We start from the raw sequence: 27,931 nt of genomic DNA, 5'->3' as shown, positions 1-27,931 counted from the left end.
GATGTCTGAGCCAAGTCTTTTTGAGATATACGAGCGATGAGTCTAGTGTGGAAGACCTCGGACCCGTTTGAATGAATTTAGTGTGCCGACCCGGTGTAAGGCTACTAAGGTTGCCTAGGAGAAAACCCAAGACCAAATTATACTGCTGCTAACAGTGATTTAATCGAGGAATAGACGAATATTATAGAGCTGACTTACTCTTAACAGCCCTTCTAGCCGTATATTCAGTGATTTTAAAAGCTTCTAAGTGGAGATATATTCACTTGTGCTTAGATCAGGTGCCTCGTAGTATCTATAACCAAAAGAGGAAAATAGAGGGTAGCCCGTCATATTTAGGCAAATGAGGTCGCTAGTGCCTGATTACGGACGACAATACACAAAGATGGGTGCATCTCCTTACCAAGCGATTTCTAAAAACAAAGCTTCCGTGATTCGTATCCTCCCGCTGTCGGCGATGCACGCAATTGCGTGCAGCGTCTTCCTTGTATGGGCGATCTGGGAAAGTTTTAAAAGCTTCTAAGTGGAGATATATTCACTTGTGTTTAAATCGGGTGCCTCATAGTATCTATAACCAAAAGAGAAAAATAGAGGGTAGCCCGTCATATTTAGGCATATGAGGTCGCTGGTGCCTGATTACGGATGACAATACACAAGGACAGATGCATTTCCTTACCAGGCGATTTCTAAGACAAAACTTCCGTGGTTCGTATCCTCCCGCTGTCGGCGATGCACGCAATTGCGTGTAGCGTCTTCCTTATATGGGAGATCCGGGAAGTTATGCCTGGAGGTGGTAGGCATAGAAAGAGGACAGCTAGAATCTGTCTGTTTGTAGGGGGATGACGGAAATCGTAAAAGGACAAGGATTTTCTAACTACGCAGGTCCAGCTCTTAAGGTGACAATAGTTTCCTCAATGGTTTGTGCTGGAATGTAAAGGAATATATCGTGTAACCACTAGGATTAGAGTAGAATTTAGTAAAGCTATATAGACAATATGCATAGCATATAGCATCAGATACAAAGGGAGACTATATGTGCAGAGGATGTAGGTACTCAGACCTTTTAATAGCTGAGTAGCAGACTGTTGACACGAAGGTACACAGGTAATCCATATACGTAGTTAGAAAATCCTTGTCCTTTTACGATTTCCGTCATCCCCCTACAAACAGACAGATTCTAGCTGTCCTCTTTCTATGCCTACCACCTCCAGGCATAACTTCCCGGATCTCCCATATAAGGAAGACGCTACACGCAATTGCGTGCATCGCCGACAGCGGGAGGATACGAACCACGGAAGTTTTGTCTTAGAAATCGCCTGGTAAGGAAATGCATCTGTCCTTGTGTATTGTCATCCGTAATCAGGCACCAGCGACCTCATATGCCTAAATATGACGGGCTACCCTCTATTTTTCTCTTTTGGTTATAGATACTATGAGGCACCCGATTTAAACACAAGTGAATATATCTCCACTTAGAAGCTTTTAAAACTTTCCCAGATCGCCCATACAAGGTAGACGCTGCACGCAATTGCGTGCATCGCCGACAGCGGGAGGATACGAATCACGGAAGCTTTGTTTTTAGAAATCGCTTGGTAAGGAGATGCACCCATCTTTGTGTATTGTCGTCCGTAATCAGGCACTAGCGACCTCATTTGCCTAAATATGACGGGCTACCCTCTATTTTCCTCTTTTGGTTATAGATACTACGAGGCACCTGATCTAAGCACAAGTGAATATATCTCCACTTAGAAGCTTTTAAAATCACTGAATATACGGCTAGAAGGGCTGTTAAGAGTAAGTCAGCTCTATAATATTCGTCTATTCCTCGATTAAATCACTGTTAGCAGCAGTATAATTTGGTCTTGGGTTTTCTCCTAGGCAACCTTAGTAGCCTTACACCGGGTCGGCACACTAAATTCATTCAAACGGGTCCGAGGTCTTCCACACTAGACTCATCGCTCGTATATCTCAAAAAGACTTGGCTCAGACATCGGAACTACCTTTCCGACGTATGTTTCTTTCGGTAAGTGTTGTGGTTGAATGATACACAACAGCGCTTTATTTTGTTCAAGTTACTACACTGAGATAATATACGCAATTCCTATGCCTCCAGTTATTCTTTAATTTGACTTCTTCTTAATATAACTCCTGAGAGCAATAGCACATCTACCTTTAGGCCATAATTATGCAATTTGCACGAGTTCTCTAAAAACTGCAGGACCTTAGTTCCTATGAAAGTACAAATATATACAACTGAAGATATATCCTGCCTCTTTACCACTCTTATCTTTGTCATTCCAGTGAATTATAAATAAGTTTCACTCCTCTTGAAGTCAACTCTATATCGAAGGCTGTTGATAAAAATGCTGGTTCCTAGTATGTATTTATTTGTAGTATTCTTCACTATTGAGGTGATGGGAATCTAGAACTTTTCTCTTTCCAACATCTATCGAATCACACTTATTTTTCGGTTTATCAACTTCACGTTCTGGTGACTGTGGACCTCTTGGGTGTCACTTTTCTATTTTATTTGTTTGTTCCCAACTTCAGCCACTATTCAATTAAATTAGACTTTAATATACTTGGATTATGCTCATTGTGGTTTTTTGTGCCCACAGTACCAACAGTTGTCAATATTTGACATATACGCAAAGCGCCCCCACCTCATGATGTCGGATAAGAAATGATGTTTGGCATATGTTGTTACTTAAAAGACCTATCGAACACGCCCTGAAGAAGGAGCCTATACTGGATATATAGGATCTCCGAAACGCGCGTTGGCGCTGGTCTTATGTTATTATTATTGTCTTATTGTTATGTATATTGTGTTTTTTTTTCAATTTTTTTGTTTATTGTGAATGTATAGTCAAATGTGCCATATTGGCAGTGTATTCAACATCAATATGGTGTGGGTTTTTTTAGATAGGTTGTAATTGTTTTATATATATAAACATATTTGTATAGGTTTTCTATATTTAAAAAAAGAGAAAAAAAGAATCAACTGAATGAATTGACATGTTCTAAATAAATGTAATGACATGTTCTTAATACACTGTTGTCTGTGGGGTCTATATTATTACATGGACATACTGCCTAATTCTTAAATAAATAGGTGTAGGAAGTTTTTGTTGTAATTTATAGGCCTTGTCAGTCACTGCCTCTGGTCCTTGGAGTGTCCTCTCCGGCGGCCTTGTCGGTCACTGCCTCTGGTCCTTGGAGTGTCCCCTCCGGCGACCTCGTCGGTCACTGCCTCTGGGCCTTGGAGTGTCCCCTCCGGCGGCCTCGTCGGTCACTGCCTCTGGGCCTTGGAGTGTCCTCTCCGGCGGCCTTGTCGGTCACTGCCTCTGGTCCTTGGAGTGTCCCCTCCGGCGACCTCGTCGGTCACTGCCTCTGGGCCTTGGAGTGTCCCCTCCGGCGGCCTCGTCGGTCACTGACTCTAGTCCTTGGAGTGTCCCCTCCGGCGACCTCGTCGGTCACTGCCTCTGGGCCTTGGAGTGTCCCCTCCGGCGGCCTCGTCGGTCACTGCCTCTGGGCCTTGGAGTGTCCTCTCCGGCGGCCTTGTCGGTCACTGCCTCTGGTCCTTGGAGTGTCCCCTCCGGCGACCTCGTCGGTCACTGCCTCTGGGCCTTGGAGTGTCCCCTCCGGCGGCCTCGTCAGTCACTGCCTCTGAGCCTTGGAGTGTCCCCTCTGGCGGCCTTGTCAGTCACTGCCTCTGGTCCTTGGAGTGTCCTCTCCGGCGGCCTTGTCGGTCACTGCCTCTGGTCCTTGGAGTGTCCCCTCCGGCGGCCTTGTCGGTCACTGCCTCTGGTCCTTGGAGTGTCCCCTCCGGCGACCTGGTCGGTCACTGCCTCTGGGCCTTGGAGTGTCCTCTCCGGCGGCCTCATTGGTCACTGCCTCTGGGCCTTGGAGTGTCCCCTCCGGCGGCCTCGTCGGTCACTGCCTCTGGGCCTTGGAGTGTCCTCTCCGGCGGCCTTGTCGGTCACTGCCTCTGGTCCTTGGAGTGTCCCCTCCGGCGACCTCGTCGGTCACTGCCTCTGGGCCTTGGAGTGTCCCCTCCGGCAGCCTCGTCAGTCACTGCCTCTGGGCCTTGGAGTGTCCCCTCTGGCGGCCTTGTCAGTCACTGCCTCTGGTCCTTGGAGTGTCCTCTCCGGCGGCCTTGTCGGTCACTGCCTCTGGTCCTTGGAGTGTCCCCTCCGGCGACCTCGTCGGTCACTGCCTCTGGGCCTTGGAGTGTCCCCTCCGGGGGCCTCGTCGGTCACTGCCTCTGGGCCTTGGAGTGTCCTCTCCGGCGGCCTTGTCGGTCACTGCCTCTGGTCCTTGGAGTGTCCCCTCCGGCGACCTCGTCGGTCACTGCCTCTGGGCCTTGGAGTGTCCCCTCTGGCGGCCTCGTCGGTCACTGCCTCTGGGCCTTGGATTGTCCTCTCCGGCGACCTCATCGGTCACTGCCTCTGGGCCTTGGAGTGTCCCCTCCGTCGGCCTCGACGGTCACTGCCTCTGGGCCTTGGAGTGTCCCCTCCGGCGGCCTTGTCAGTCACTGCCTCTGGGCCTTAGAGTGTCCCCTCCGGCGGCCTCGTCGGTCACTGCCTCTGGGCCTTGGAGTGTCCCCTCAGGCGGCCTCATCAGTCACTGCCTCTGGGCCTTGGAGTGTCCTCTCCGGCGGCCTCGTCGGTCACTGCCTCTGGGCCTTAGAGTGTCCTCTCCGGCGGCCTCATCAGTCACTGCCTCTGGGCCTTGGAGTATCCCCTCCGGCGGACTCGTCGGTCACTGCCTCTGGGCCTTGGAGTGTCCTCTCCAGCGGCCTCGTTGGTCACTGCCTCTGGGCATTGGAGTGTCCTCTACGGCGGCCTTGTCGGTCACTGCCTCTGGGCCTTGGAGTGTCCTCTCCGGCGGCCTCGTTGGTCACTGCCTCTGGGCCTTGGAGTGTCCTTTCCGGCGGCCTTGTCAGTCACTGCCTCTGGGCCTTGGAGTGTCCACTCCAGCAGCCTTGTCAGTCACTGCCTCTGGTCCTTGTTGTCCTATCTGCTTCTTGATATGCAAGTCTTCTGCGGCTAGAGTTACACGTGCTGCAGCTCCTGGTGATGGTCTGCCCTATGTTGATTACATTGCTGACACACACGTCTGTGTTTTTTTAAGTGGTGCATGCTATCTTTTCCCTGGTGAGCTTCTGGCTCGCCCAGTGGTCGAAGTGAGAGGGATCACCAGGGCAGGGCCCCTTCTTCTTTAATTGAATTGAATCCGTTCCCCTGCCTGTTTATTTTACAAATGCGTCCTGGGATGGCAGAAATGGCTATGGTCTATAGATAAGACTTGGATGTTTGTGGCGAATATGCCGCTTTTTTGTTTGGGGCCGTTCGCGGACGGGACCAGAGAACGGCCTGCCCAGAGAAGACAAGGACAGTGTGTCCACTTCTCCCTGGCAGCTGCCCTCCTCTTCTCTCTTGGTCTCCTTCTTTGTTATTCCCCCTCTTTCTGTCTCGCTCCTCCTCACTTGCTGAAAACCAGGACTTAACGACAGGTGCTTACCCTCTTGTTCCTCTCCTTTCCTTCATTTCTTCCCCTGTGAAATGGATCCAAACAAAAACCCTTTGGCTGGAAATGTCTTTTTCTGACATTTTTCTATGTAAAAGTGCAGCCTCTGGACGAAGAGAAATAAAAGGTTCAGAATATGATGAAAAAAAGGTGGCCAGATTGATTTTATTCACACCCAAACACATTAGCACCACTTTACAGAGTTTGCCAGGGGAACACTACTTTAGTTTTCTCGTCTTGTTTTTTAATAGCCTTGTTTTCCACGGGTCGAGAAGTGCACCATTCGTGGAGGTACTGCAATAATACTGGATTGTTGGCCTAAGCTTAAACCAGCTAGATAAGAAAAGGCCTGTCTGTGTATGGTGTGTGTATGAGAGTTGGTCCAGGATTGTGTGAGAGGATAGATGCACGTGTGTATGAGGGTAGGTCTATATGTGTTAGTGTTTGAGAGTGAGTCCATGTGTGTGTATGAGGAAAAAAGACGTGTAGGCAGAAGATCCAAGCATAAACGTCCACATGTGTGTGAGGAACGACCAAATACGGCACTGGTGAAACTTATTTACCACAACAACCAATCATGTTACATGATACTATGGCAATAAAAAAGAAAAGTATCAGCTGAGAGTGGTGGGGGATGAAGTGGTTACTAAATACATAAGCATCTGCTTGCAAGGAGAAGTTTAATAGCAATCTCATAAGTTCTGCAATGGAAAAGTAGTATGTGGATAAAAGGCACAACAAATAATGTGCCTGACCAAAATAGGCCTATGCCTCAGTACACAAGGGAGCCTTATCCACCTTGAAGGTATGAGGCCCTCTGAGAAGAGTAGAGAGAACTGCACTCCAGGACCAGGGTAGCACACGCTGGTTTGGGGGTCAGACGCTGGGTGTGTCTCATATTCACTGGAGTTCAGTGGAATGTGAAGAGGGTCCCTGGAGAGGCACATGGATAAAACCGTTTAGGTCAGAAGGAGAATTATGTATTGCACTTAAATAGGGCTCCATTAACAAGTGTAAAACAATGAAGTGATACTCTAATAAAATGTGCCTCATTATGCTGCATGATTTGCCTTTTCTTCGGATATAAGTTACTCAACCCTGCCGCATAATTTGGCCCTTCCCTGACGCGTAATTCCAGTGCCCCTGCCTATTGGCATTCCAAATGCAACAGGCAGGCCATATGGTCCAGGAGTTTTTCCCATTGCCAATTCTTTTATTGCCTACTGAAGCTTGAATCCATCATGGGCATATTCAAAGTGTCTTGCTTCCCTGGAGGGAATCCTGTCAGGTTCATTCTATCTAATCCAGTTAGGAGCTGAGTTCTTCAGGTGATTCAGGGCCCTGTGCTCTATAGGTCTGTGTAAAAGACTAAAAAGGCTGTTTATGCTGTTTTGTGCATTTCGTGGCCTATTATAGGTATGTGTCATGTGTGTGATGCTCATTTCAGGTTTAACCCCTTCGCTGCTGGGGACATTCCGCTGCAGCGCTGGGGGGGGCAGGGGGGCAGCGCGGTGGGCCTGTGCTCATGACGGAGCCGCTCCGTCATGAGCCACAGTTGAGCTGTGCTCATGACGGAACGGTTCCGTCATGATTCCGCCCATTTGCGTTGTCGCCCCGCACAGGCGGGGAAACAGCGCCGCGCAGGCGGAGCGGCCGCCAACAGGATTGTCATGACGGAACCGTTCCGTCATGAGCACAGCGCAACCGTGGCTCATGACGGAACGGTTCCGTCATGAGCGGGGAAGGGGTTAAACAGCCACGCAAGTAGTTTGCCTGCTTTATCTCCCTCATAGTCTCTGTGGATTAGGTTTACAGTACATATGAGTATATGTTCAGTATGTATGAGTATATGTCAGGAGCACTGCATGTTCCTGCCCCCCAACTGTAAATATTGCTGGCTGAGAGGGTCATGTATTGGCGCCTGTTCTAGGTCATTTAGTGTTTTATCTGGTGTTGTCAGTACCCTAGCCATCGTTTTCCTGGCACCACACCGAACTAATATTGAGTACCATAGCCACCACTAAGAAGACTTCCCATTCCATTAGCATGCTAGTAGCTTACCTCTCGTTTTCCTAAGAGTGTTGGATGGTATCTCTCAGTGTTTCCTTGAATATTTGGTCCTCAAAAATGGTGCCTAACACACAAATTGCTTTTGTACTTAAAGTCTAAGTTTTGTCAAAATAATATGTGTACACATTACATGCAATTTATAACATGTGTGTGTTGAGTTGGTATGTGGTCTATGACATCATTGAATAGATTTGAATGAAAAATGTGATAAAAATCAAACTGATTTCACAATTTTCCTTTTAGAATTGCCTAAAAAATAAAGAAAGAAGTTCTTTTCAATCACAATGACTGACATGTGTGGTTTGAGGAAGTAAAAGGTTTATAAATTGTTGATTCAGTACTGGCATGCATGTTGTTGATAGCTTATAGATTGGCCTAGCCTTACTGATTATGGGCAAGAACCCTCTATGGTTGAACAAACAGGCAATTGTGTAGCAGCGTCCAGTATTGGAACTTTGGCTCCTTTCTTTTCCAATGCTATTCTCTTCTATTTAGGACATTATCGGTATGTCATCAGCATATAGTTGACAGTTGAATCCAAATTCCCCAACAAAACACCTACCTGCTCATCTTCTTTGCCGCCACCGCCATTGGAGTCACTGGGGTTGTGTTTCTGACGACCGGAGGAGTCAAGGGACTACCGCTCCCAGCGCTACAAGCGGCGCTTGACGCAATGTCACTATCCCGCGCCCGGAGGCGCATATAAGCTGCATGGGACTCCCGCAGCACGGGACGCATGCGGGCAAAGCCCGGGCCAAGGGCAGGCCCGTCCGCGCCCATCAGTGACAGGAGGAGGCAGGGCAGGGCCCCCCCAAACAACTGGTAGAGCGGACCGGACTGAGGATCCTACATTGCCAGGTACTATAGCGTTGTTATACCCTTGACATAGATTTATGCGGTCTCTGTACGTGACGAGGTGATATTGATCCTTACTTCTACAATGAGTAAAAGCAAGGGGTGTGTGGGAGTTACAGGGACACTGGATGCATTTATTATAAGGGCAGAATCACTGCTCAATCATGAAATTGAACTTACGGAGAGAAGGTTATCTCTAGATCCCTCTTCCTTACAGAGGTGCTCCTCATTAGGTATTGCTGCTCCAATCACCCCTCAAGCCTGTTTGACAGCTACCCCGCAGGGGACGCCACAGGCCCCTCAAACCCACAAACGAAGATCTCCACAGTGGACATTTCTAATGAGCCTAGTATAGCCTTAGGGACTCGTACCTCTAAACTTCAGAGCGATCATACGAAAAGAGACTCTACAGCGAAGGGTAAACGGGGCAAAGGCAAGGACATACATAAGTTTAAAGTACAAAAGGACCCCCGGTATATTTACCCTGCTCTGACCGAAACAAACACCATAAGCACCAGACCGATGATCTCCTGCCCACAACATCGGGTATCTCTTCAAAGAATGTGAATGCTGAGGCCGGCAAGTTAGCTCTGGATAATGCTTTAACCCAGCTTACAGATCAGATTGACAATAAAGTTGCCATAATGAATGAACGTCTCGATCATATAGACATGGTCCTGAATAACTTGAAGCCGAATGATCTAAGCGCACTTCAAAGTGTGTCCTCTAATATTGGTGCTGCTAAAAGGGAGGGTTCGGGGTTTGATAACTTACTTTTGTCAGTTAAAGCTCCAATAGAGAAAATACGGCTCAAGGTTTCTGCTATTGAGGATGTACTGAGTAGAGCTCAAGGGGTATGTTTTGCTAATAATCCAAACAACTTTGTAATACCCATTCTTAAACCGGACAACAATAGGACAGCTCACGCCCCCCATGAAGATATCCCTCAAACCTCAGCTGGGGCATCTGTAGGCCATGAGAGTAATATAAACAGAAAACACACTGAAGTCTCAATAAACAATAACACTAGATGGTCTCAACCACTGCCTAGGCCTTATGCATCCCCCATGAATGTGGAGAATAAGGAAGGGGTAAGACTGCATCTGCCGCCAGAAGCCACACCATACTCAATTATACTGGCAAATGTACCGTCCCTTACCCCCCCGGCTAATGAAACCTGGGACGCACTAAGGAATAAGGCGCTCTGCTGGCTTGGAACCAAGACAGGGCTAGCTGAAGCTCTGTTTGCTGAGTTTAAAATGGTAAGAAGGGTAAGCTGGGTAGGGACAAGGGAGAAAACACTACTCGGCGATTGTATAGTTCTCACATTTAGATCGCCCGGTCTAATAATGGAGATCCTGCGAAGACTTGGTGGTGTTTATGTGACAACCAGAAGTATAAATTAAGTTCCCCTGGGGTATTTTTATCCTCCAAAAATCATGTCCAGCATCAGGTACCACAACAGAGACCTATACCATCAAATATTTATTTTCAATCAAGTGTTCCACTTTACAATAGATTTGACATATTCTCTTCCCTGGAAGAGATAGATTGACTTAACCAGCCACTTAGACATGTAGCGCAGAGTAAGCCCATTGTAAGCCACCTATATGAATCAATTCTAACTTCGACCCTTGCACACCCAAAGCAGATAGATGATCAAAAAATTTGTGATGCTATAGTAGATGACAGAAATTTTTGTAGAATGGGGCTATTGACAGATATCAACCTATATGTCGGGGGTAGGTGACAGTAATGAACTATGTAACATAGAACCCAGCCTATCCCAGTTAAATATAATGATTCCTTGTGTACCTTTAGCTACACCAAACAATAATAGCCCATCTCTCAATGCTTTTTCTCCCTGTAATTACTAGGATGCCTCCAGCAGCAATTGTGTTGACCAGGGTGTCCATAGGTGTAGTCCAGAGACAATTATTCCCAGCATTTTGGTTTATAATGCTATTGACCCATGTACTTCAACCACAAATATTATTGTTGAGACTGATGATGACAATATGATTCCGATAACATCACCAGGGAACAGTACTAGTATCCTAAGCTGGAATGTGGGGGGTTACGAAGTAAATGTAGTAATCCGGAATGGTTGGAGTTTATGACAGCCTTTGAGATCTCGATGGTGCAAGAAACTTGGGCCAACGACCCTATACATCTTAATGGGTTTAAGACCTTTCACTCCAAAGCAACTCCATCCAGTCACAGAAGATCAAAGGGCGGCCTCTGTGTTTACGTATCTAACAAATTGGCCTCTACTAGTGCTATTTTTCATCGATCCAACCTGTTTTATCAAATCGTCCAGGTCGTGTGTACGACTTCTATTTCTTTGACATTAGTTAATTTTTACAATAACGCTCGTGAATTGGATATAATAGATTCTCTCTGTCAACTTGATGAGAATTTGGAATCTATTCTGAACAAGGGCCCTAACGATAAAATCCTGCTTTGGGGGGGGGGGTGATTTTAACATTCAACCCTGCCAATTGGTGGCTTATAAAGTCTGTGGTATGACCTTTGGAAAGGGTGACGATGTCACCCATTTTTCCCATTCAGGGTACGGAGAGAAACTCAATGAGCTGCTTTTTAAATATGATCTAGGCTTTAGTAATGAATTTGGAGGCAGCCCAGCTGTAGTACCCTGTACATTTGATGGCAGTCGAGGTAGGAGTGGTATCGACTTTCTCTTATTTTCTAATCGCTATTCAGCACTAGTTTTTAACTTTACTCTACATAACATTGCATTAAGAGATCATTTTCCACAGAGTTTTTCATTGGATATTAGTCTTCAAGAGGAGCCTGGCATAGGGCAACCCATCCTTGCCGCGGATAATATAGCACTCTCCTGTCTAAATGGCTTTGCCCTGCGCTGGTCCATGGTTGACCCATCTCAATCGAGTAGGGCCTTCAAGGTTTGTCTGGATGAGACTGTCGACGCCAACGCAGTTGTGAAGGCCTTTAGACATATTAGGGAGGAAATTAGTACAGGATTGACCACTAACCAGATTAGAGGGGCCATGAAAAAGCATGGGTGGTTTGACCATGCGTGAACTCTTGCTCATAAGAAGTTAAAGTGGGCTTTGAAGGAGGTACCCAGGAATAACTTGGTAGTACAGAACTGTAGGTGGGCGAACAAGCAAGCTTTAAATCACCGTAAAAAGATTCTGAAAGAGGAGGCCTGGGATCATCTGCAAGAGGCCAGCCAGAATAAAGATTCTAAGTTATTCTGGCATGTAGTAAATTCACCATTTTGCTGTGATAATGATAAACCTAGCATAGAGGTAGCAATCACAGAACAGGAATGGATGGCCTACTTTGCGAAACCATATATGGGCCCGACTGAGGAAGGACAAGACAACTCTGCAATAGGGGCGAAAGTTGTCCCTACTGGGCTTACCCTCTCAAGGCAATATTTTGATTTTAACTTTACACTGGAGGAGGTGATACGGGCACTCAGAGGGAGCAAGGGAGGAAAAGCACCCGGTCCAGATGGGATTCCGATTGATATTTTTAAGGACAACATCGACCTCTGGGGTCCTCTTGTGACCCTGGTTTTTAAGTCCTTTCGGGAAGTTGGCTTCCCAGTGTCATGGTCGGAATCACATATAGTACCAATATTTAAAAAGGGAGATCGAAATTGCCCTGCACACTACAGACCCATCTCCCTGCTGGATTCCTTGGTTAAGGTGGTGGGCCGTATTGTGCTAGACAGACTACAGGGGTGGGCAGATTGTAATAACATTTTGACTTACTTCCAATACGGCTTCCGCCAGGGTGTTGGGACCGTAGAGCAGGCCATTAACCTGAACCTGTTAGTGAGCAAATACATACAAATAAAAGGGAGCAATTTGTGTTTGGCATTTGTGGACTTGTCCTCCGCATTCGATTGTGTGGTCCATGATAAACTTTGGTCTATCATGACCACCATGGGTGTTGACTGTGCCATTGTCAATTTTCTTAGATATCTGTATTCAACGAGTTCTGCCAAGATTCGATATGGTATGAACGGCGAATGCACTAGCTCAGTTGACATCAAAAAGGGGGTCCGCCAGGGGTGTGTGCTTGCGCCTTTTTAATTTAATTTGTATATTAATGGTCTGGGTGTTACCCTTGTGGACTCCTGTAAGGACCTGCCCCAAATTGGCAACAGGCCATTACCAGTATTATTGTACGCAGATGATGCTGTGCTTATGGCCCGCACTCCTAATGAACTTCAATATCTCTTAGATAAATTTGTTAATTTTATGGAGAATCTGGGTATTTTAATTAATATAGGCAAAATGTATGTAATGAAAGCCGGCCGTAAGTCAGCTAAGGGACAAAACATTTCAATAGGAAACAAGACTTTACCTCAAACACTAACTTTTTCATATTTAGGAATAATGTTTGATAGCCTCGGTAACTGGAAAATCGCAGTTAAATCAAGAAGAATGCAGTTCCTCAGATCAATTGCGGGTCTGAGTAACTTCTCTAGGAAACTGGGACATAAACTCCCTAGGGACATGCTGAGCATTTATAATGCAAAATGCCGGTCAATAGCTATGTATGGTTCTGAATTGTGGGGTCATGTAGACATTGATTCATTACAGCTGGTAGAAACTGGGTTTCTTAAAAACCTGTTAGGGCTTCCTAACAGCTGTTCTAATTTTATCTGTCATGCAGAACTGGGTATAACCTATCTGGAGGATCTGATAAGGGTACAGCCAGTCCTCATATGGCACAAGATATGGACATCGGATTATACGAGTTTTAACAGAGCCATTCTGCAGGACTGCTGCGGGGCTGATCATGCTATGAGGATAACATGGTTGAAATACGTAAAAAAATTCATGCATGATATTTGTCATTCTGAATACTATGCAAAGCCCGAATCCTTATTGCAAATATCTAGAGAATCACTAAAAAAAGTATGTTTAAACAATTTGGAGGAAAAAAGATTAACATTGGAACTTGTGAAGCCCACCGTACAACATAATCAAATGATATTGACCTGGTACACAATGCAACTGTACTTAATCAGTGTTTTAAATGCCCAACATAGGTTTGTCCTGACACGCTTCAGACTGGATATTTTCCATCGCTTGACCAGTTTCTCTAACAGAAATAATTGGTCTTGTCGATTAATATGTTGTCCTTGTGACCAGATCTCCAAACAATCTACTATCCATGTACTGTTTTTTTTGTAAATTTTATACTGATCTAAGGACTACTTTTATCAAGCCTTTAATGAAGTCTTTATATTTTAGACAATGTAGACCGGCCTATCTGTTCATACAACTGCTCACGGATTTGTTTACATGCGTAGTAGTGGCAAAGTTTTTGAGGTCTGTTATTGCCAGAAGGAAGTTTTTAACTGATGCATTTTAAATCTGTTTTTAAATAACATGTATACTTTTTTCTTTTTAATTCTGTATTGAATTGCAAACTTTTATGGTTCTTTCTATGGATCCAATAAAGTTAAATTGATTGATTGAGTCCAAATTATGTTATGTTATTAAGTTATGTTATTTTCTGTGCTGCTGCCTGGATTTAAGGCTGTGCTATATATAAGGAAATACCCTAGTTATCAGCCCCAGTACAAAATTACAAGGTTTGTGGAAATGCCACGGGCCTGTTGTGTTTCCCCATGAGATTCTAGCAGCTGAACATAACCGAAATCTTCAGGCAAAATTGTAGGGGTAGAGGTAAAGAAGTCATTACTGCTAAAATGTCTTGTTTGGGTAATAATTGGCCTGTAGAAAGGTCCTTGCATGCAGTCTTATCATTGAAACTTACCCCACACTGAGTCTCTGGCTGCTCATCTTATGTACCTCTAGGAAACTCCATGCAGTCAGTGGTTGCATTACTGTTCTGCAAAGCCGAACTTCCTTATAGTGCGTTCAGTCTGTACCCAATGTGCTGGTCTGACAGATCAATGTGTGGGCCAACACATCTGACCCCTGCTCTTCCACAAACCTGTCATCTCTTCCCCAGACACCACTGCCCCTCTCATCTCTCCCTCACACTCCCACTATCACTCTCATCTTGCTGTCCCACTGCCCCTCTCATCTCTCCCTCACACTCCCACTACCCCTCTCATCTTGCTCTACCACTGCCCCTCTCATCTCTCCCTCACACTCCCACTACCCCTCTCATCTCGCTGTCCCACTGCCCCTCTTATCTCTCCCTCACAATCCCTATCTCCTCTCTATACTGCCTGCTCACAAATGCTAGCTTGCTGTACCTTGTCACTCTGTGCACTGCTCCTCCCACTCATCCCTCTGTTTCTGCCTCTCTCATATAATTTACTTGATGTCTTCAAGTACATTTTCTTTCCCGTGCATTTTCAAGGTTTGTGTCCCTCAAACCCATGCTATCCTCTTCTTCTCAGGGTGTCTTCTTTGTACATAGGTGCTCCCTCTTTATGCATCTGTACCCTGCTCTCCCATTCTTTCTCTTTCTCATGCACTTTCTGCTCCTCTGTCTCGAGTTCATGCACCACTTTCTAAACAAGCGACCTATACCTCACTAGCTTCCTTTCTAACTATTCTGTCCGGGTGTCGCCCCATCTATTCACCATACCACATAATTCAATTACACAAATACACTACACACCATACAGTTCCACCCCACACAATTTCCCAATGAACAATTCCAATGCAACGCACACAATTCCACACCACATACATCCACTACATTCCAAACCAAAACGCATACGTAAAAAGCATTGTCATTTATATTGTCAATGGCTGTAACTTTCAGAAATGCGAGACCTAATGCATTGCAAATGCCTGTTCTATGTGTGAAATAAAAGCACCTGAATGGATTGATGTTGTGCAGGAAGGGTCCCTTCCTCCACAAAATCAATCAGCCCCGCAATGCAGGCACCCTTGCACCATGGTGCAAAGGTGCCTGCGTTGGCGCACAGCTGCCCATTGTGGGCCGGCTCTGGGGAAAAGGACAAGAATGCACCTTAACATATAAATACAGCGCATTCCTGCCTTTTTCTTTTGCTGTAGGACAGCGCAGCAGGGAGGCCTGGGGGCTGCCCTACGGCAAAAGCCCATAAATAAGGTCCTTTGATTCCGCAGAATAAATTACAGGTCCAGAGTGGTGACGGACTTGTGATTTTTTTTGCCGATGTCAAAACTCAATTTATATAAAGCTGTTTTATGATGCATTTGTGTGCTTGATACTAGTTGGTTTTTCATTTATTATAATGAACTGCATATAATTTGTATCATTTTCAAATTTGGAACCACTGCTTTTTCCTATTCTATAATACCCCAAGCCCCTAGTGATCCCAGGGTTTCCCTTGTTTTGCAGAAAACTTCTCAAGGAGCAAATGCAGATCCTGTCCTCTGCCCCATCCTCAATACAAGGCCTCATGATGAGGGACACTGATTCGCTGATGACCCTGTTGTTGACCCTTCATTTTCCCCGTCAGTGTCTGAATTAGGGTGTCATTTAATGGCCTAAAGATAATTAACAGCAGGTGGCAGCATTCATGTTATAGGGTGCCGGAAATTGTGTTTCTGGTTGGCAGAGGTATGCACCCTGTCCAAGCAGGAACCACAATCCTAGTCAGTGCAAGCATAGTACACACTTAACGTTTACCTATGCTCAGTGGGTAATTTGTAAATAAAAAAAGAAGTGCCAGGGCTCTTGTCAGGAGGCAACTTTGACCATCCCATTTCTACTGTTAATACTGCCTAACTCAGAGCCAACAAACCCTACGAGAGGGGAGGGTATGTGGCATAATGGCCAGAGGTGCTGTACTCAGGGCTGGGGAACCAGGTTTGAGCCTCAGTATTGCCTCTGAGATTTTGGGTGAATCACTTAATCTCCCTGTACCCACAAAAAATGAATATGTCCTTAACTGGTGCTCAAGCACCTGTGTTGACGATTAAGTGCCGGTGCTGAGCACTGTAAACCACCGGCTCAAATTAAGCACTGCCTGTGATTACCCTCTGGTAACTTGGCACAGAGCTGTCAGGCTAAACCAAAGAGGCAATGTGTAACGTATTTGTGCACACACACAGTAACAGTGAAAACACCAGAGAAATACTTCACACCAGATTTTTAAAAAATATCCAATATTTATCCGAGTGAAACAAGACAAAAATTATAAAAATCCAACTTACACAAGTCAACATACAAATTTTGCAAGATTAAATCAAAATGCAGTGCTTAGAAATCAGCAGCTCCAACTGGCGCAATCTTGTCACAATTGACTGGGCAAACCCAAAAGTTCAGTCCAACCTCAATGGAGCGCGGGCTGGAAACATGAGTCACACAGACCCGCTGTCAGTATTTTGGATGCGTCGGAGCTTGCGAATTATGCATTGAGCTAAGAAGGGGATGCGATGCATCAATGTCATGAGCACTCTGCTTCCGCCCGATGTGTCGATGTTGAAACTCTAGGTTGTAAGCTATGCGTTGGTGTGAAGCCACGCAGGGCCGGGAATACGTTAGAGCTGGGGACAGTGCATCACAGCCGCACTCGATGTGGTGTCTGAGACACCTGCTGTGGCGATAATGCAGATGCGCTGTGTCTGAAAAGATGGGGCTGCATTGTAAGTCAAGGTTGTTGCGTCACGCAGTCGGATAGCGGTGTCCATGGCTGTGGTGCAGGCAGGGGAGATACATTGATATCGCAGAGAAATGTGCTGATTCCGTTTAAGGCATCAGTGTTGATGCATAGGTTTCCTTGGTAGCAGCACCAAACACTCACTTCCAAGGGCCCAGGACTGGATTTGGCACCATTTGGCAGAGCATGACTCACAACAGAGGAACCCTGCTACTGGTAGCAAGATGGGGGTGAAGTCTTTGATATCCCTGAGACTACAGAAAATCAATCAATTAAATCAATTAGGGGAATTGTAAGCGCACTGCTCACCCGTGGGCGTCTCAAGATGCTGGGGGGGCGGGGGGTTCTCTGGTGTTGCTTAGCCGAAGAGCCAGGTCTTGGCGGTCTTTCTGAAGGTGTTCAGGGAGGGGGCGCGTCTGAGGTCCACTGGTAGCTTGTTCCATGTCTTGGCTGCGATGGGGAGAAGGATCTTCCTACAGAAACAGGAGGTAAGCCCAACAAGCCCTCGGAGAACCTTTAGGCAAGAAGCAGCAGGCAGCAGACCAACACAACAAAGCAAGCAGCAAAGCAACAGTTACTCCTGGCAGCACACTTCCACTTCTTCGTGGCAGAATGTCATCACTCCAAAAGTGTTCTGAGTGTATGGTGTCAGAGATCCAGTACTGAATCCCATTATAGCCTTTGTAGTAGGGAGACTTCAAAGAAAGAACTTTGTAGTGCACAAGATCCTGCCCTTTCCTGCCCTGGCTCCAGACCCACTACAGTCTGGTACCTTTGTGTGGGGACAGGCACAGCCCTATTCAGGTGCAAGTGTCAGCTCCTCCCACCCACTCTAGCTCAGCAAGACCCATCATCCTGGTGATGGGCCATTGAGATATGCAGGGCACACCTCAGCTCTTTTTGTGTGTGACTATCCAGAGGGAATGCACAAAGCCTAGTTGCATTAGCGGCCGGGATCATTCACAGGTGGGGCGGTGGGCACAAGGGGTTGCGTGGGGTTGGAGTGGGGGGGTTTGCGGTAGATGTCCCAAGGGGGGGATCACGGGGAAATTAAAAAACAAAAATTAAACTTACCTTTCCGCTGAGTCCCGTGTCTTCTCGACTCCTGCTCTCCTGTCTCTGACAGCAACAGAAAGCAGGCAACCATGCTCCCTCCCCTATGCCAATGGTTGGGACGCCACTCAGCCAGAGGCTGATAGGGTGGCCATGTTCTGCATTCAGGCTGCAATGCAGCCTGCATGGAGAAGGGCAGAGTGGGTCGACCAAACAGTCTTTGCGCACTCAGAAGTGGGCAAACAACTCCTCCCCTGCCCTGCTCAAAGAGCAAAGCAGCCCCGCCCACCCACCTACCCGCCTGCCCGCAATGTGCAAAGCAAACATAAAATGGTAATAACTTTTAGTTATTACCATTTTATGTTTTGGCTTTCTCGCACTGCGAGAAAACAGTGGGGCGATGCTCCTCCACCCTAGTGGAGGAGCCACCCCTGCCCAGCTGTCACCCAACCCAGATGTGTATTCCAAAGACAGAAAGAAGGTACAGAAAAGTTTTAATTATAAAATGCCAACTTTCTAAAAGTAACATTTTCAGACCTGAATTTTAAAAACAAACTTCACTAAAAGATGTATTGTTAAATTGTAAGTCCAGAAACACCAAATTTCCTTTCCTATCTTTTCCCAATTGCAAGTAACACTTGTAAAATGTTATACAGCAGCTCCAATGTTACCCTATGGGAGAGATAGGCCTTGCAGTAGTGAAGAACTAATTTATTTGTTTTTGACTACCTGGACATGTAAAACATTAAAGTACATGTTCTACCGTAAATATAGTGCACCCTGCCCGTAGGGTATCCAGGGCCTATTCTAGGTGTGACCTATGTGTAATAAAAATGACGGTTTAGGCCTTATGAGTAGGTGAACATGTCAGGTCGATATGGCAGTATAAACTGCACAAACAGACTCTGCAGTGACAGGCCTGAAACATGTTTAAAGGACTACTGAAGTGGGTTGCACAATCAGTTCTGCAGGCCCATTAGTAACATTTAACTTGCTGTCTCTGGCCACATGTAGTGCACTGTACTAGGGACTTACCAGTAAATCACATATGCCCATTGTGAAGAAACTAAATGCCATACATTTTAGACACAGAGCACATGCTCTTTAAGACTGGTGAGCAGTGAAAAAGTGCACAGAGTGCTAAAGCCAGAAAAAACAAGTCAAAAAAAGAGAAGAAGTGGGATGTAAAGAGGGAAGGCTGCCCTGGCCCGCTGCGCTCTGCTGTGGAGATGATGTTGTGCTGATCTGGACTCCCAACGGGCCCTCCAGCTGCGAAGCCAATGTTCAAGATGCCGAAGGAGTGAGATGCTTGTCGTTTTCTCATTGGGATCAAGGATGCCCCGGGTCATTGCGGTGTTACGTGAGAGCTCACGCAATGAGTGGTCGCGTCTTGAGGGTAGGTCAGTCTCTTAATCGATTCTGGTGAGTGGGGGAGGGGAGGTGCTCACTTGCGGTTCTCGGCCATATGCAGCTCAGTGATATAGTGGGTCAGAGGCTCCTCATGTCCCAACGGTCCCTGTTCACATGGATGATGGCATAAAACAAAGCTGGCAGTGGAGCTCCTTCGTCGTTGGCGCTCTACAGAGAAGCAGCCGTTTTCCTGCACCGCCTGACTCAAACCCTGGTCTAATGTGAGATGCTTCACAATGTTGCCATGGAACATCAACACGCTGCAACTACTTCCACACACATAGAAACAATGCAGCCATTTTTAAACCTCACCAGGCTGCTCCCACCATGAATGCTTTTCTAGTGAGCTCTGCGCCATTTGGAAGTCAGGCGGCGACTCGCTTCAATTGAACTCATGGTCCTAACTGCTGTACTCGATCAATAGGAGTGGGCGCCGTTAAACGACATTAGACTTTCAACCTTTGGCTCATGTTTTTTTCTCAGAAAAACATGAATATGAAGAGGGGAGGTTGAACTTCTTTTTGTGCGGCATGATGGGAAGTGTAGCAGGAAGGCAGCCATATTAGGAGTGGAAACGTTATGTTCATTTTTGGCTTCTGAAACCTATGTGGAGGTAGGTGGTGGTCACTATGTAAGGACTGTGCTGAGGAAGATGGACGAGGAGGTAATAGAGAACTCCTCCTGCTCAGCCAGCTATGTGACAGATAGAAGCCAAAGAGATATCAGGCACTGATTGCTGTAAACTGTTCAGAATGTCGTGCAGTCTACATAGGAACCCACAACCTTTTTTCCCCAGACATCCCATCACCTGAGGTCTCTAGACTCTTCACACACCATCCTGGGAGGCATGAAAGCTGTGCTGCAGAGATGGTGTGGATTGGCACAGGGGACATCAAGGCACCATCCTTCCTTGGGGTACCCGTGACTAAACCCAGTCACACCTCAATGAACTGTCCATCTGTTGGAACCTTTAGGGTTGAGCCAGATGGTGTGGACCACCAGCTGGCCAGTCCCTCCTCCAGCCAGCTGCGCATCCACCAAAGATGCTCACAGCAAGAAAAGACGTCAAGAAACATGTGTCTGCAGCTGATAATGTTAAATATTTTCCATTTATTTGCACCACAATTGCCCAACCTTTACAAGAGCAGAGCACGGGTGGGTGGGCTTATTTTAGCCTTGGCGTGGTCCGCTTCCAAGGATAGTGAAGACAGAAGAAGGTGATAGCCGTGTACTTCAGGTATATGAGGCTTTTGCCCCTCCCATTAACTGATATCACCCAGAGAGACTACTCCGCTGGGAGCTGACCTTTTAGCAAAGGCAGGAAACGAGACAAAGGGGCAGAGGGGAGGCTGCCCACGATCCAGAGGCTAAATACAGCTGCTCCTCCTCAGACCAACTGATGGCGCCCCACTGCTCGCTGCGGTTTCCATAACATGCCAACATTATAACAACTGTCAGCATGAAAAGGAGCTCCAACATTTTGTACCCTTGGGTATCAACTGATAAATGCTTTTGCAGAAGGAGGTATTTTTCCAGTCCCTCTCATCTGGACACACCCCCTTCCTGAAGAAGCCTCTTCACACCCCAGATGTACTGACCATGGACTTCTTTGGGTCCTGGAGGCATACCAGGCATGTGCAGTGAGGTTCATAATTGTTTCTCATCACCCATGACTATCTGCAAGGAGCCGTCCAGGGTTGCGTGTTCCACCTAAGATCCTGCACTTGTGGTGCAGTGTGATATTTCACAGAGCAGGTGGCGCGGTGGCTACCAGCAGCCAGATGTCACGCATGGGCTATTTCATCTCTTCTCCAACTCCACCATTCCCTCCTCTGTCCCTCGACCTACCTCCAACCCAGCAACTCCCGTATCAGGCCTCTAGGGGGTGCACTCGCCTCCCAGTCATGGTGCCTGGCATGCGGAGGCTGATTCCGAAGGCTCCCCTTGCTGCCCTGTGCCAACAGCTGCCATAGTTGGTGTACTAAAACCGAACATGCATAGATCGTGCCAGGGCCGGACCTGAAGCTGGGACTTCTGCACCCAGCGCTCCAACCAAGAGGGAACCCCGCTGCCCGCTGCAATGTCACCCTCCCCTCGTCGCCATGGTGGCAGACTGCAGTCCATTACTGCGGTGCTTGAAGCGTGTTCCGGGAAAGGGAGAGGGAGGTCGCCAGGTAGGGCGCCACCTGTCCGTTATGTACACGGACACACCATAATCCGAGCATCAAATCGACTGTTCGCAGTTGTGTTTTTTACACCCTTTTCTGTAATTAAAAGGGGATGTAAAATCGATGTTTCTACATTTTACTTCAACTTGTAAAAAAAATGCCCTTTGTAAGACTGCCTGTACATGGGCTCGCACGCAAACGAGCAGTTAATCTGAGCAAGGGCCTGAAACATGCTTATTTACAAGGATCAAAGGTCTCCTTGTTAAATATTCACTTGTTGATAGAGGGATACGGCTGTCTCCCAGTGTCCGCCTCGAAGACAGCCTGGTATTCTTGCCAGAGCAAGGGCAAGGCAAGGCATAAGTGCATTTATTTATACTTAGCAAGTCATCACAGTTGTCATTTAAAAGTGGCAGCATGTATCTTTTATACCTCTATAGAGTAAATGTTTTGGCAGTTTCACGCTTGAAATACCCCTGAAAGTAATGGACAGCAATGCTGTGTGTGGCTGTGCATTAGTGTGCATCGAGGGGGCTTTCCACGGGTGGTACTCGAGCGCTCCCATGCAAACACGGAGAGCTTCGACCTAACCTACCAAGAATCGTAGACAGGCCCTTGCGACAAATACAAGATTTCACACCACCACTTCCAGGATGCCACTGCGTTAAAAACCTACGCCTGCTTGGTGCAGGCGTAAGGAGTGACGCAGTATATTGGGAATAGGCCTCAACATGCATTGCTGGAGTTGCGTCGTGCTGGCGACACAACTTCAGCAATATGTGACTTTTGCATCAGAATTTCTGACACATCTGTCAATCCTTGCGCCACGGTGCGCCGTATTGTAAATACGGCACATCCAGGATGACGCACGGAGGCGCAGAGAAACTGACACATCAGTACAGAATCATCAGTTTCTTGTAAATCTGCCCCTAAGTGAGCTATTGCCCAGAGTCACATGATGCTGAGCTGCCGCTGGTGATCGAACTGTGAGCCCTGCGCTCTGGAGACAGCCGCTCTGGCCGCTGCACCACACCTCTCCACCTCTTTGAGGCAGGCGTTAATATGAGTAATGTTTTACTGACTTTGCATGTGTGATGCTCCATACAGCACACATCCAAAGTGGGAAACATTTTAAAGTGTCTCTAGGCATAGTACAAATCCTATGGTGACAGCACTGTGCTTGGCACTCAGAATCCTGCTTGTGCACCTGTGCTAGGCAGAGGGCAGGGAGCATTATAACTTAGTACAGTTGGCGCTGTAATACAGTGCAGCAACTTCAGTTGCCGGTCTGCATACAGTGAGTTTATAGAAAATCTACTCCTACGTTTTCCATGGAAATGTCACTATTCACTGTAAATATGTAGCATTTATAATGTTTTCCGTTTGGTAGTCTCAACAGGAACAACAGAGTTTATTTACAAGCCCTGTGCACTGCCGGATCCTCACTTTTATTGATGTACTGGTGGCGCACAGTACAGAGCCATATCTACAGGGTTACGTAAAGCCACCCTGTGTGTGTAGATATGGTGTGAGGCAACGCAATACTAGTCACTGTGTTGCCTCACACTACAACGGAGAGGCATGCCATGGGCGTTGCTGTGGGTGTTCCCACTCAACGCCCATGGTATGTGACACATTCGCAGATTTACAACATGGCGTAATTCTGGGAATACGTCAAAACTGTTCCTCCTCAGGGAAGGCGTAATGATTGTTTCTGTGCCCGAAGGGGCCCCTTCCTACACAAAAACAATTGTGCCAACAATGCAGACACCCTTGCAACATGTGCAAGGGTGTCTGCATTAGTACTAGGCACCTATTTGTGCAGCAGCACAGTGGAAGAGAACAGGAATGCGTCATGTCTCATAGATATGCCATGTTTCTGCCCTTTTCTTTTGACACAAGGCAGCGCAGCAAAGTGACGTGCAGCGCTGCCTTAAATCAAACTGTTGTAAATGAGGCCTTTCATTTTTAGTAGGTGTTAATTATTTGTACTGTCTTTCAATCTTATCTAGATTCTGAATTCTGGGACACAGGGGGAGGTAAGAGTGCAAGTTTGAGAACAGCAATCGAAAAATACAAGAGGAGAAGAGAGGAGAGGCAAAGAATTGCCAGGGGTAAATGAGATGTGGAGAGAGAAACGAAAGGAAAGTGAGAAAATATTTAAGGAATGGTTTATAAAGGTATGGGCAAAGGATAGATAACGATAAGGTGGACAGAAACAAAACCAGCATTGCCAAAGTCAATAGTTCTGTCTATAATATGCTGGTACACATAAAGATAGCTTGTCCTTTTGGTTTTGCCTACGCTTAGAGCAAAACTAGCATAAAATACAAATATGAGATAAAGAACTGAATGTGACAAACAACATGATCATTGAGTTTACTATTCAGATGTATAATAGTCCCACATGCATAACAATAAAAGCAGATCCTGGAAGGTGGAATCATGAACCAAACAGCCAACAGCAGGGATGTGACCCTACCCACTTTTGCAGCACTTCCTGTGTGTTTTACTGCAAACTACCCAACAGTGCCCCTCTCTATTAAAATCTATATGGTAGAACTTTTCTTTCATTGTATATGGATCTTTGTGTCTTCCCGGAGGTGTGGCTAGAATACTGGGAAAACCCTCCTTTATGGCCACTCGAAGTGGCTCTGGGCCAGTCTCTTTCCCACAGGGATGGGTGCCAAGTTAGTTAGCAGGACAATGACAGGGGCATGTCTAAGTGTGCGTTACATCTGCTTGTGGCAGGGTAGGACCTTTGGAAGTTTAATTAAGTTCTTGGGTACAGCCCAGATGGCCATCCTGTCAGGGGGAAAGATCATCTCCCCACACCCAAGGCCTTTGACCACTGTCTGGGAGCAATACACATCTCACCACAGGAGAGCCATTAACAGTCAGGTGACATTGAACACTGGCAGAAAAGGGTATTTAACTTAGGCAGGAAAATGACAACTTTCTAAAGTTGGATTTTGGATTACCTTTAAATTGAGTCCTAGCCCAAAATGAAATCATGCATTACAAGGTGTTATAGTGTAACCCAGTGATTTTCTATGAAATAGCCTGCATTGCCACAGAGAAAAATTACTTTAGGGATTTTTACTGCCAGGACACGTAAAACTAAGGTGCACATGTCCTACTTTATAAATACAGTGCAACCTGTCCTTTAGGCATGCAGGGCCTACTTTAGGGGTGACTTATACGTATTAAAAACAAAGGTTTAGGACTGACAAATAGGGGTGGGTGGAGTGTTTAACTCGTGAACTGTTGGAATTTGCTATTACTCTTGTAACTCAGAGTTCTGGGCTAATTCCGCCAATCGCAGGATGGCAGATTTTTTTCCCACAAGGCTCCAGAAATGTTAGCGAGGTTTGGCGTCCCCTGGCACCATGTGCTAACACGCCCAGTTACGGTGAGTGGCCAGCTTCTAGAGTAGCTTTGCTGCCACTTGAGTGGACTTTCTACTTGAGCAGCAGCAAAATCTACCCGAATTGTCGCGTGCTCTTGCACACCGCAGCGTGCCGTTCACACTGATTTTTAAGCATTGCTTACGCTACTAGTGCTAAATAGCAGCACCAGCAGCGTGACATGCATATTTCAGTTTGTTGGGGGAACTTCCTGGAGTTTTTTGTAACACTGCGTAGTTCCACATAGTGAAACTTCGTGAGTTTCGCCCACCCCTAAATTGTCAAAGGGGTTACTTTGCCGGGTCGAATTTGAAGCTTTAAAACTGCACGTTCAGGCTCCAGGGGAGGGCTGAAGACATGAGTTGTATTGTCACTTTAGAGGCGGCACAATGGGTGCTGCAGTCCACTAGTGACATTTAACTTATAGGCCCTGGGTATACTGGGGTACCATACCCTATGGACTTATAGGTAAGTTAAATGGACCAATCAGGTTTTTTTTCCAATTCTACAAGTTTTCAGCGTGAGAGCACATGCACTAGGGCCTGGTTAGCAGGCTTCCAGGGCACAGTGTCCAGAAACCAATAGCATCTGTCCACAACAATGGGGGTGATAATGCAAAAGTGAGATTTTTTTTTCAATGACAATATGCCTAAAACAATAATAATGAATATTTTAGGCACAGGCTAACCATATTAAGGTCTTATTTCATTTTGGAATGTTGGTTATATTGTGAATTTTGATTTTCATACATTCATTTAGAACATATTTGAAAAAATTAAATGTTTGCTGCGATTTTAAATGTCAATTTTATGTCTCCTAGAAAAGCTTTCCCAGCCGGCCCTGAACATAACTTCAGGATTGGACTTTAATGGATATAACATGACCCTTAAGTGCGAGGCCTGGAATCAGACAGTGGAGAGCTACCTGTTTCTTAAAGATAAGGTGAACATCACCTGCGACCAGCAGCGCGTCATCTGCAATGAATCCAGCCCCTTCCTGCACTTCCAGCCAATAATGACATCCGAGAGCGGGACCTACACCTGTGGAGTATTCAACCTATTCAGCAGCAACACCAGCCGCCCCCTGGAGATCAGGGTGAAAGGTGAGGCCACGCTCTATATTTGTGTGACATCATGTTTTCTACTTCTCGGGCAAAGGGCATCTGACATTCAAAGACGGTCAGTGATTTGGAAACGGTAGAACAGAAGGGGGCGGGTGTGTGTGCGCGTGATTGTATGTGTTCATATTGCTGCTATACCTTTGGTATTTTGACTACAATTTACAACAAGCATTGGCAATGCCAATAGGTATGGTTTATGAATGCACTGTTAAACTAGACGTAAAGGTTAATGGCTGCCCACCTCCCATCTTTGCCGCTGCCAGATAAAAACACCATAAATTATCTGGTTATCTGAGACACTTTAATAGCATTTGTGTGAGTCCCTGAACATTCAATCTTGTGCAGCTGGGAAATTAAGCAATACGATCACAATTATGTGACGGGCAAGCACAGTTTCTGTGGAAGCACACAACGTCTGCCCAATCCAAACATGTACTCCTGGTTCCCATCATGTGGGAGGAGCCATAGACCCGCTCTAGCGGTGGCCAGACAATTGTCTGGGGACAGCTGCGCTGTGCAGCCAGGCCAGAAAGATGCTCATTTAATGTTAAGCTTTGCACTTCAGTTTATGCTTTCAAGTGTTAGTGAATCCCAGACTTTAATACCTTGGCCGTTTCTGCGCTGTTAAAACATATCTGGATGAGTAAAAACGAGTTGTGTCTCGCAGGACACACCCACTGGCCCATCATCGCACTGGCCAGTTGCAGCTTCATCGTCCATACAGAGCAGGTTCCTGCTAGTGCCAGTGTAAGAATGGGGTGACCCGAAACACGCCGAACGGACCTGGGTACATTGTGATACAAACAACAGGGGTCCTAACGGACATTAAGGATAGACCAATTCAATGAAACTATCCCAATTTAACATTTCAATGAATTAAAAAAAATACAGCAGAAAAGGGGAATTACTCCATGAAAAAACACACAGGGAAGAGAACATAGACATATAACAAAACATCACACAAAATGCAATATAGTCAAATACACGAAATTCAATTTGTATCAATAATTGACAATGTTCATATCCAATTTACACATAATGGTCGCTCTAGAGACCATAACAGTGTGCTCAGGAAAAGTGCTTGTGCGTGAGTTATATACAACAGGCAAAAAAAGGAGGGAAGCGCCCATAGCATGTACAAACTTATTTCAACATAGATTTTCAGTGAGTATTTTTATACAATCAAAATATATCTCCACTATCATGAGGTGATTGTATTCAATCAATATTGCCTCTCTGTGGTCAAACTATCCAGTCCAGGCAGTTCAGAAAAAATATCGACATGTCATCCGGACAAGGGGGAGGGGGGCACTTAGAGCCTCAAAGAGGGTCTTCTTCAGGACAAGGTAAATAGATGAGAAGGATGAGCCTGAAAGGAAACTTCAAACAGGTGAGGAAACTAGAGAATCGCTCATTGCGAAGAGAGAGGCCACAAGGTACCTGCTCTGGAGTATAAACTTATTCCATGACTGTTAGAAGATAGAGAGCACGAATACACGTCCCAGAAATACAATTCAAGGTCCACTCAGGAATACAGAGTTAATCTGTACCAGATGGTGATGCCGAGGCGTGGGAGCCCTAATGAATGAATGGATTCAATCCTGCCTGCAAGTGGTCCGAAGCATAACTGGCACAAGGAAAGAGTGGGTGGGGCAAAGACATCTGAAATGTAAAACTACAGCAGTGTTTCTAGCAGACCACTAGAGGTGGGTTTCCACTGACTGCTCCTCCCACCACG

At 46.3% G+C, this 27,931-nt stretch overlaps 1 protein-coding gene across 1 annotated transcript in view; it reads left to right on the top strand.

Moving 5' to 3' along the window:
- LOC146808743 (pregnancy-specific beta-1-glycoprotein 1-like) overlaps positions 1 to 27,931 on the top strand; it is a 321,140-nt gene that overhangs the window by 200,469 nt on the left and 92,740 nt on the right. The window contains exon 4 of the mRNA XM_085615560.1: positions 25,894 to 26,175. Coding sequence (XP_085471686.1) covers positions 25,894 to 26,175 — 282 coding nt within the window. The remainder of the gene's footprint in view (positions 1 to 25,893; positions 26,176 to 27,931) is intronic.

This window comes from Triturus cristatus, chromosome 7 (assembly GCF_964204655.1).
Source record: "Triturus cristatus chromosome 7, aTriCri1.1, whole genome shotgun sequence".
Classification (NCBI taxonomy): domain Eukaryota; kingdom Metazoa; phylum Chordata; class Amphibia; order Caudata; family Salamandridae; genus Triturus; species Triturus cristatus.
Note: the sequence above shows the minus strand (reverse complement) of the source record. Positions and strands in the feature narration are given on the sequence as shown.